This window comes from Heloderma suspectum, chromosome 1, assembly GCF_057233095.1.
Source record: "Heloderma suspectum isolate Gila_16-S chromosome 1, 16-S_ref, whole genome shotgun sequence".
Classification (NCBI taxonomy): Eukaryota; Metazoa; Chordata; class Lepidosauria; order Squamata; family Helodermatidae; genus Heloderma; species Heloderma suspectum.
Genome location: NC_139458.1, coordinates 319,843,939 through 319,854,394, shown reverse-complemented (window position 1 = coordinate 319,854,394; position 10,456 = coordinate 319,843,939). Strand labels below are relative to the sequence as shown.

General features: G+C 42.1%; 1 protein-coding gene across 5 annotated transcripts; it reads right to left on the bottom strand.

The window, feature by feature from the left end:
• Nucleotides 1-82: 82 nt before the first annotated feature.
• MTRES1 (mitochondrial transcription rescue factor 1) lies at nt 83-8,111 on the bottom strand. 5 transcript variants are annotated; one of them, XM_084827206.1, is made up of 5 exons: nt 8,027-8,111; nt 5,269-5,722; nt 4,225-4,297; nt 3,450-3,535; nt 1,024-2,394 (listed from the first exon to the last, which is right to left on the bottom strand). In XM_084827206.1, the coding sequence occupies exons 2-4, from the start codon at nt 5,712-5,714 to the stop codon at nt 3,479-3,481; spliced, it is 576 nt and encodes a 191-aa protein (XP_084683332.1). In that variant the 5' UTR covers nt 5,715-5,722; nt 8,027-8,111; the 3' UTR covers nt 1,024-2,394; nt 3,450-3,478. The 5 variants fall into 5 exon arrangements, with proteins under 5 accessions (XP_084683331.1, XP_084683330.1, XP_084683332.1 ...); XM_084827209.1 differs by having other exon boundaries at nt 1,156-2,394; nt 7,792-8,111; XM_084827205.1 differs by lacking the exon at nt 3,450-3,535 and having other exon boundaries at nt 83-2,394; nt 7,792-8,111.
• Between the last annotated feature and the right edge of the window lie 2,345 nt (nt 8,112-10,456).

Sequence of the window (10,456 nt, the reverse complement as noted above, 5' to 3'; positions counted from 1 at the left end):
AAGGGCCTCTCCTGCACATCTGCCAGGTTTCATTTTTTATGGCATTTTACTCTGATCTCAATAGACACCACATGCCGTTTTAGGAAACTGATTGGTTTTCATTTTTATTGTGTGATGAAACAAATTAACGGCACATTACATCTCATCTCCTTCCAGTGCTGGAAAAGGAAAAACTATACATCTTTGTAATGAGGGCCTTATAAGATGTAATGAGGGCCTTATGGTTGCTGGGTTGAGAAAATAGTAGTTTTTGAGGTAAACACTGAAGATTCTAATTGGGGTGTTTACAAGAAGCCTTGATATGTGCTTAAGTCCATTCTAATACCTTAAGAACTGTCAAGTTTTCAGTTCCTCATTCAACCAATCAGGCTACTACTGAAGTAAGGATAAGGGCTTATCCACATATACAGGCAAATAATGAATCTTGAAATCCTTTTTCAAAGTATAGGTGCAGGCTTTGCTTGTGGGCTGAAGACATACGGCTGTTTCCAAGTCATAAAGCATACTGCTTTAGATAAGGGCTAAGGAAGCACTCCTTAGCCCTTATCTAAGAGTTCATTTGGAACTCTTGCAAGCATGGTAAAAATATACCATGTCAGGATGCTTAATATTTATTAGAGGTGTACACCACCCACAAGCACAGGGGGGAGCCCCACTGACCTGTCCCGTTCCTTTTCATATTCGCTTTAGGAAACGCTAACTTCCTGTTGCGCTAGCGGTGGCTCCTGCTGCTGCACACGCAGCACATGCCATTACATGCCAAATATTCTGAAACCAATCTTAAAGAGAAAAACTATTCCTGATTTTTTAAAAAAAAATACTTAATTTTTAACAGAGCTTAGATATTTTGACATGGGAATTACTCAAACATGATCTCCTATTAGCCAACTGAAGTAGTACAAAGGATTCTGCTGCCTGCTTATTTAGAGCATTTGAATTGGCTGAGTGTGATTGATAGCTGGTTCTGTTAGATTAGCACTGTTTTATTTGCCCAGTTTATCATAAGCAGTATTGCCATCAGCTTATATTTAACAGAAAATCCTTTATTTTAGGAGTCCCAAGATAATGCATTGTTTTTACCTTTACAAGTTTGTTCGAGCAACACCATAAAAATTTATATAGAAGATAGGGATCCAAGAATGCTTATGTTTGGTAATTGGTGCAAAACTGCAGAAACATTTATTATGTTGGATACAACAATATTTTATATGGTCAGTAGGTAAGTGAACATAAGGGGTTCCTGCAGTTAGAAAGTACTGCGTTAAAAAGTTTTGGTTTGAATCCAGAAGATTTTGTCAGTGGAAGATACTTTGACATTTGATAGTTTTGTTGACCTGTTTTAAGCTAAGGTTTTAAAACATTAAATATTCCCTAACAATCCAATAATTCACTGTGTTGGCCTTCCTTTTGAAAATCAAAACCTTTCTAGCCCTTATGATCACCAAATCTTTAAGAACACAAAAATGCATTTACACAGTTTTATATATTTTGTTGGGCTTTATTAAATTAGTATTAAACACTGGGAATTTTCACATTGCAACAAATGTCATTTGAAGGCAGCCACAATTTTGTATTGCCAAAAACTATAATATTGAAGAGATTTTTCCCAGGGTGACACCTAATACTTACCTTTAACCTGGAAACCTTCATTTTGCTTTCCTATACCACACAAGCTTAGGAGATAAGACCATTATCTCTTCACATAATTTTCCCTTTTATCATCTAGCACTTCTTCAACTGGTTGCCACCACATTGTTTATGGAAGTAAGCTGATGGTGTTTGCTTAAGCTGCATGTCCAAATTAATAAGTGGAAACAATAAGGGTGAAATCCAACTAGTGTCCCTCTCCTAAAGGAAGGCTTCTGTCACTGGAACAGAAAAGGGGGTGATTCTCCCCCCTACCTGCACCCCTCCCAAAATCAGCTCTAGGGAACCTCATAGCAGAGTTAAGGGGCAAAGACAAGATTAGCCTTCCCTTTTATTCCTTCATTAGCTCTTCTCATAGAAACATTGTTTCTCCCCTTAGTATGAAACAAAAGCAGCAAACTGAGTCACAGGAACAGAAGTGATGTTTACAGTAAGGAAAGTGGCATGCCATTCCATACCCATTTAAAAAATTTTTTTAAGAGTGCAAGAATTTTGTTTAACCGAAATTCAAATATTGTATAACAAATGTGGTTGCTCACAAGGAAACTACTGCCACATGCAAATCCTAGTTCACTTAAACACATCTTGCTTGGGCACCTTTAAGTTTCTCCAGCGCCTCAAAACCACTCTGTATTTATCATTGTCATCCTTGTCTGAGGCTTTCCTTAAGACAACTCTCATAACTACAGCAGTTTCTGTTTCTTTATCCTCTCCAATGATGAGATCCAGAGTGTCACCAACTTTTACCTGAAGACAAGTGGGGAATAAAAAAAACATAACCTTCAATTTTATTTCCCATCCCCAGAAATAAGTTGGAATAGCTCTCCTGATGTATTGATTCCCACACTTTTCATGCCCAGCATTTTGTAGCTCAGAGGAAAGCTGTCCATATGGCTGCATTTTTATTCATTTATTTTTTATGTATTACATTTCTATACTGCCTATTAGCTGAAGCTCTCTGAGCAGTTTACAAAACAAAGCTTAAAACCGTAAAATGCAAGAAATAGTAAAACATAATATAAAAACCATACATTTAAAACAGAATGGAACCAAGACAAAACCCAGCAGCAGTGCAAAGGTCTAAAATCACACAAATGTAATTTTTTTAAAAAGGGCTAAAAAGCCTGGGAAAATAAAAAGGTCTTCACCTGGTGTTGAAAAGACCACAATGTAGACACCTGGGTGAATCTCTCCGGGGAGGGCATTCCACAAACCATGGTGCCACCACTGAAAAGACCTTAGTAGCCACCCACCTCATCTCATTCAGTGGGGGAACCAGGAGAAGGGCCTCTTAGGATGATCTTGGGGTCAAGGCAGGTATATACGGAAGGAGACAATCCTTCCTGCATAATATTTGCTATACCTGGAATGCCGTAGCTATAGCCCTCCTACTCAGGCTTACATATGTATGATGGGCATGTTGTCTTGGAAGTTTCTCCAACGAGGGCAGGAGATGAAGCATGTAGATTTCTACACTTCAATGACACATGAGTTCTGGGGTGCCTTAAAGACTAAAAAAATACATTATAGCCAAAGCTGTTGTGCCCAAAGCTCCAGCCCACAAAAATATGTCATAATCCTATGGTCCCAGGGGATATAGGATTGTGAAGTTCATAGGTAGAGAATCCAGTCCTTTTTGGATTGCTCTTTCAAAGGTACCACAGGACTCTTCGCCATTTTTGCTATCATACGCTGACATGGCTACCCTACTAGAATTTACCAGGCTTAACTGAGTTATTTTACCAGACCAATACAATCGTTACAAGATGAAATTCAATATACGAGTACGTTGATTTACATACTTTCTTCAAATATGTTGTGAAAATTGACTTTAATTTTTTGGCAGGACCAGGGGTGGTGGAGACCAAAGAGAGGGAACACACAGGGACTGGAAGAAAAAGAAGAGTGGAATAGTGCTTGGGCTATAGACCCTGTGAACTCATGTAGCCCTCCCCGTTTTTGCCTTGACCACTAGAAACCTATCCAGACCCTTCTAGGGCCCCATGCAATACTAAACTATGGTTTATCATAGAATAGTAGTGTTGGAAGGGGCCTACAAGGCCATCGAGGCCAACCCCCAAAGTTTAGCACTATGTGTACAAGGCCAAAAAAGTGTCAGGCTTGCACACTCCCCTTGCTCTCTTCCCATGCAGCCAGGAGAAGGACTTCACTTGTGTTTAGTTTTACTTTCAAAAAATTCTGGCTTGTTGTTACATATGAACCAAATACTGTGGTTTAAAATAAACTCTGGTTAATTATACCAGCCAGGTTTGTAAACCATGGGTTGAAGTTGGCTTGTTTAGAAACTGACTAGAGTTCATTTTAAACCAATCTTTGGTTCATACATAACAGCAAACCTGGATTCTTTGTAAGTGAAAGATAACACAGGGTGCACATACCACTGTCATCACTTACTCACGTACATTTGAACTGTACTGGACAATTCACTTTTTTATGTTTTAAAGGAATCAAAGGATTTTTAAAGGAATCATTGCTAGGAAGCAATGAAAATGAGGCAGATGGTAAAAATAATCCTAGGTCCTAATCCTGCAAAGCTCTTTATTCAGTGCGACTTACCGCTCTGCTTTTCTTCCAGAGTTTCTCTCCATTCAGCCTGAGTTCGCCATTGTAGAACGCATCTTCCACTTTGCTTTAAAACAAAACCAAAAACCCTTAGTTTTTCTTACATATAGAACAGCATACTTCCAAATATACAAGTTTAAGATGCCAATAGAACCTAATCATATGACTAATTTCACAACTGTGGGTTGTATTCAACGCTGCCATCCACCAGTGGAACAAAAATGGCTGCAGAATGGATTTCTTCTCCCCCTGGACCCGCCCAGCATCCCCCCGCCCCCCAGAAACTGGCCCAGATGGATGGGGAACCCTGCAGAGCAGATCTGGGGGCATGCACAGGAGGAGGAAAGGGACGTCTGTACATGCAACTTAACCCTATGATAACTGAGGTTTAAAAACAGTTCAGTCACTGGTTTTCATATACATCTGTAGAGATGCATCATTTGTGCATGACCAAAAAAGTTGACATTTTCTGTGTAGGTCTACTTCGGTGTTTTCTGTAAGTCAAATAACAGTGTTAACCATATGCATCCTGATCTCTCTGCTCTTTGGAACGTTCACCTTCACTTCAGTCAAGGGAGAAACTCTTCATTGTACACATAAAGTTCACCAAACATTAAAGTGAGTGAGGATATCTGTTTATGCAAGATATCTGTGTGCAAGCTTTGGGTTAGAGGCAAAGTTGCTGGACTGCAAGTTAAACATTTCAAGTACAGTCTCTTCAAGATTCTGTGTTTGTTTTAAAAATATTATTTGTGAATGCAAATATTCCTGTTTGTTTTCCTAAAGCCTCAGTTATATTTAGCTGGTCAGTTTATTTTGGTAAGGATTTGAACTAAATGCCAGTTTTTAAAAAATATTGTCTAAATGGACTTCTAAATGGCAAAATTGCTAACTTTGTATGGGTCTTATTCCTGCTGAATAAGGAAAATCATAATCTATTCTTAACTGACTTCCTCTAGCAATAAAAAAAGCATTAAGAAAACTGGCTACACCTTGCAATCTCTTTATTTGCAAGGCATTGTAAACTTTTACACTTACTTTCTTGCAATATCTAGACCAGCTTTCATGACTACATCGAACCGGAAAGACTGTACCACTTTTTCAAGATCTTTGTAAGCTTTCACTATGGTAGAATCATCTTCAAACTCATCTTCTGAATCAGTCTTCTCGTCCTTGTCCTCGTCATCCTCCTCGTCCTCAGTCTCCTCTTGCACAGTTTGTTTCATGTTCTTCCGAGAGCTTTTGTTGCTCTTGAGTCTCACAAAAATCCTTGGCATGTTTTTCGGCAAAGGTATTAAAAATACATTGCATTTAATGGGAGAAATGAAGAAATGTTTGGGGGCAATTGCCGTTATTGGCTGTTGGCTTGCAGAACAAAGAAACCTTCTCCAGGGTGTGCAGAGTTTATAAGGAGACTTCTCCAAGAGTCCAAGCCAGGCATTTAGATTTCTAAAAGCACCAAGAGGCAGCCTGCAACCCGTCATAGCATACCCTGCAACAAACGAAGGAACACTCAGTTGGGTTCAGCAATCAAGGGCTTTTCTGAGGCTACTGAAACCTGAATCATATAGGGAGGTGTGCATTAGAAAAGCATATTAAAAGTAGGAGCTCACAGCACTTAATCACAGAAGAGTTTAAAGCTGCAATTCTCTCCTGGGAGTAAGTTTCACTTAACTCTGTGGAACTTACTTCTGAGTACACATGACTAGGACTGCACTGTAAGACTATTTTTTTAAAAGTCTCAGAAAGCCAGTCTGTAACCATTACATAATAATCAACCATCCACCACAGGTCTCAGTCCAGTCAGTTAAGCACTTTTAAGGCCTCTGTTTCTCCTTAATTCTATTGTATTCAACAAGACATAAAAGTGCTAAACTTGGGCTGTATCTTCCCCCGTGACAGCCCTCCAGATAGACTTAGACTTCAACTCCCACCAGCCACAGCCAGAATGGCAAATTGTCAGGAATGCTGGGAGTTGTAGTCCAAAACATCTGGACAGTACTTATGGTATGATTCTGCACTCAAAGGAAAATCATACTGAAGTTAGTCGTGCAAGTTTGTCATCCACACAGATTACATAAATAAATCTTCTAACTGTCCAGGATCCAACCAGAGAAAAGGGAACCAGTTACCAACACGTGTGACTGGGAGCATACACGCTACATACGTTCATGGGATACAGTCACAATGTATTGTCCTGTATACATGTGCGTGTGTATACATACACATACTTAATTTTTTTTAAAAAAATAATTGTTGCATTTATATCCCGCCTTTTTTCCTCTTGCAAGGAACCCAAGGCGGCTTACATTATCCTCCTTCTCTCCTCACAACAACAACCCTGTGAGGTAGGTTGGGCTGAGAGTCTGTGACTGGCCCAAAGTCACCCAGTGAGCTTCCATGGATGAGTGGGGACTAGAACCTGGCTCTCCCAGCCCGTCACTCTCACCACTACACTACACTGGCTACATACATACATATTCAATTATTTTTTTAAAAAACCCTGCTGGTTCAAGACCAGAGATAAGGATGTCAGAGATTACAACACAATCAACATCTTGTTCAGTTGTCTAGGAATGGTTAGACTGCTCTTATTTTCTATATTTCGGATAATTTCAAGATTGTAATTCTAAAGGCAGAACAACTAAGGGTGCAATCTTATGTATGTTTAGACAGGAAAAATCCTACAACTTTAAAACCATTAATTTCAATGGCACTATGCTCAAGTTGGAAGACCAACTGCAGGCACATTCACATGCAGGTTATTTTAAACCTCTCTGGTGTCTTCAGTGTTAAATTCTTTAGTTCAGTAGCATGAGAATTCCTGCACACAGCTGAGCGACAGTCATGTATCCCTAACTACCTCAACATGCAGCCAGCTCGGAGTAAATCTCTGGTGGAGACACCCCCCAGGTTGGGAAACTCTGCTGTACGTTTTTTAAGAAACAGAAGTATTTTTCTATAACATTCATGGAATGTATCAAATGTATTGTTCTTACATTTCAATCTTATGCATGAATGTTTGCTCAGAAGTAAGTTTAGGATTGCAGCCCGATCTTATTATCATTTGGAAGCAAGTCCCAGTGAGTTAAATAGGTAAGCAAGCTTAGGTTTGCAGAGATGCACAGCCCAATTCTACTGATGATTACTCGGAAAGAAAAATCACTACGGCTGCAATACTACACCCATTTTCCTGGCAGTAAACCCCACCGACCTCAATGGGACCTACTTCCGAGTAGACATGTATAGGATTGTGCTGTAAATTCAATATTCCCAAATAGACATGGTCAGGATGTCGGCCCGTCTCTTGTAACAACGTAGGATGGGCTATACATTGCTTGGGGTAAATTAGGAACTAAGTAAATAGAACATAGGCTGCAATACTATCCCTACTTAATGAAAGTTACTTCTGAATAATCATATATCGGGGTGCGCTGTAAGTCTACAAACCCCACTGAAGTCAGCGGGTTGTATCCAGTGTCAGTCTCACTTAAATCCCATTCATGTCAAGGGCTCTACTCTAGGTAGGGCTAACACTGGATACAACACAATGGGACTTACTTTTAAGTAAATATGGCTCGGATCAGGCTGTCCGGGAAGCCGCCGCCGGCTTCACCCTGCTGGGCGTACATCGGGCGCGCGACCCCCGCCTCCTCACCCCGCGCCTCGCGGCGCCGCTGGGCCCTCCTTCCGACCCCAGCCTCTTCCGCGGAAAGCGGCCGATCCCTGCCCGGCGGCGAGCGACACGCTCGCCCTCCGCTCCCGGGGTCGCGCAACGTACAGCGTGCCACACTACCTGTCTCCACCCGGAGCTTCCAGCCCTGGCCCTGCCGCTCGGCCCTGCGCCGCGCCTGTCCTTTTCTCCTTCTTCCTCGCAGCCTGGTGGCGAGGAGCAGCGGAGGAAGAGGCAGAGCCGCGTGTTGTGGGCCGCAGCCAGCCCCCTCTGCTGGGCGAAGAGCGCCTCGGAGGACTCGGCGGCTGGGTCTCTCGCTGGGAGGAGAAAGCGCAGCGCGGCCCGGCCCGGCCCAAGCCGACGCGCTCTGCCTCGCGCCGGGCTCCTGCAGTCGGCCCCACTGAACTGGGCGGGGCTTCCCGAGCCCAGCGCCCTGGCTGGCAGCCCCAGCACGCGAGGACATGCGGGGCTAGTGGTTTAAAGCCAGTGGAACGCCTTCCATAATCTGGTGCCCCGTAAATGTGTTGGACTACAACTGCCATCATTCCCAAAACACATCTGGAGGGCATCAGGTTGGGGAAGGCTGAATTAAGGCAGGGATGGGCAACTTGTGGCCCTCCGGATTTTGGGGCCTACAACTCCCATCATCCCTCACTGTTGGCTATGTTGGCTACGGCTGGTGGTAGTTGTAGGCCAAAGCATCTGGAGGGCCACAAGCTGCCCACCCCTGAATTAATGGAACTTAGCAGATTTGGGTCATTTTACGGCCAGATCTACAAAATCAAAAGGTTTAATACAGAAATTAACAGGAAATATGCTACCCTAAGGATGCCCCTAAGCACACAGACTTGGTAATAAGTTGTATTGAACCCCATGGACTGGTAGGTACATGCCAGTACGTGATTACTTGATCTCTTCCCCCCAACCATCCGCCCCGCTCCTACTTAATTCTTCAACCAGCCTTGCACAGTCTGGTGCCCACTAGATGTGCTAGACTACAACCCCCATCATTCTCAGAGATGCCAGGTGGGCTAGGGATGGTGGGAGTTGTAGTCCAACTACACGATGCCTCTCAGCCAAATGTGTGAACTGCTTCCATCAACCTCCACCGATGCCTCTCAGCCAAATGTGTGAACTGCCTCCATTTAAGAAAGTATGGAATTTGAATTTACTCTGGGCAATATTAGAGATTTATATCCCACTCTTCCAATGTTTTTTCACACCTCAGGGCGGCTAACAGGAAACAAACCAAATAAAATCAACAAAACAAAGCAAAGGCAAGCATAGCACATAAAAGCAACTAAAATAAAGGTTCTCCACACACAAAATAGCAACACAGCAGGTCAAATGCCTGCCGGAATAAAAAGTTGTAACCATATGGCAAAAAACAGAGAAGGGGCTGATACATATTTATTACATTTTTTAACCGACCCTTACTCCAGGAGCTCAAGGCAGCATATTTAGTTTTACTATAGTCATTTTATCCGCACAACAACCCTGTGAGGTCAGACTAAGAGATAGTGACTGGCCCAACGTCAGCCAAAGACAAAGCATTGTGCAGCTATTCCATCTTTCCCTCTTCAGCAGTAAGAAAAAAGACGGAAGAATTGGTGGTAAAACATGGGAGGGTTACAAGTGAAATAAGGCAGGGCCTCATCCAGAAGCGCCTCTAGTGAGGAGCCACATAGGTGAGCAGCGGTTTGAACCGAGATCTCCCCATCTTATTCCAGTACTATACCACACTCACTGTCTGAAATGAAAGCAAGTTCTAGCAGTGGAATTGCACCTTCTGTTTACAAATCAAAGAGTTACATACTGATCCGAAAAAACATGAATATACAAGTCAATCACACTGTGGGAGACCCAATGGGCCGATATTTATTGCTAGATGCAAGTATAGAGGGGCAATCCTTCATTCTGGCAAATTTACGTGGTTCACAAGTTGATTCGGTACAGACGTTGAGGGAATATGTTAATAAGATAGTTGCTATGTCTCCCAAAAATATTCTGTGGGGCAGGGATTTTAATGAGATTCTAGACCCTTTATTAGATAGAAATACCCCTCCACCAGCTAAACTATACACAGGCATGAGAGCAGCGCTATTGGATTATATGTGTGATTTGAAACTAATTGACCTTTGGAGACGTATCCATCCATCAGACGGAATATACCATTTTTTCAGGAGCACATCATTATTTTACCAGACTAGATTATATTCTGTTGTCTGGCACAATGGCCCCATTAGTAAGGGAGGTAAAAATAGATAGTATCATTATCTCAGATCATGCATGGGTAACATTGTCACCGTATCTTAAATGTTCCCCTTCCTGCAACCGTTCATGGAGGCTAAATACATTTTTACTCCATGACCTGGTTTTTATACAACAGATGAAAGAAGAAATGGAAGAATTTCTTAAGTCAAGTCAGGGATCAGTCTCATCCCAACTAATTCTCTGGGATACATACAAGGTCTACATTAGGGGCAGAATTATTGCCTTCACATCCTACACAAGGGCTAAAGAACAGCAACTTAAAGAGCTTGAGATTAAGTT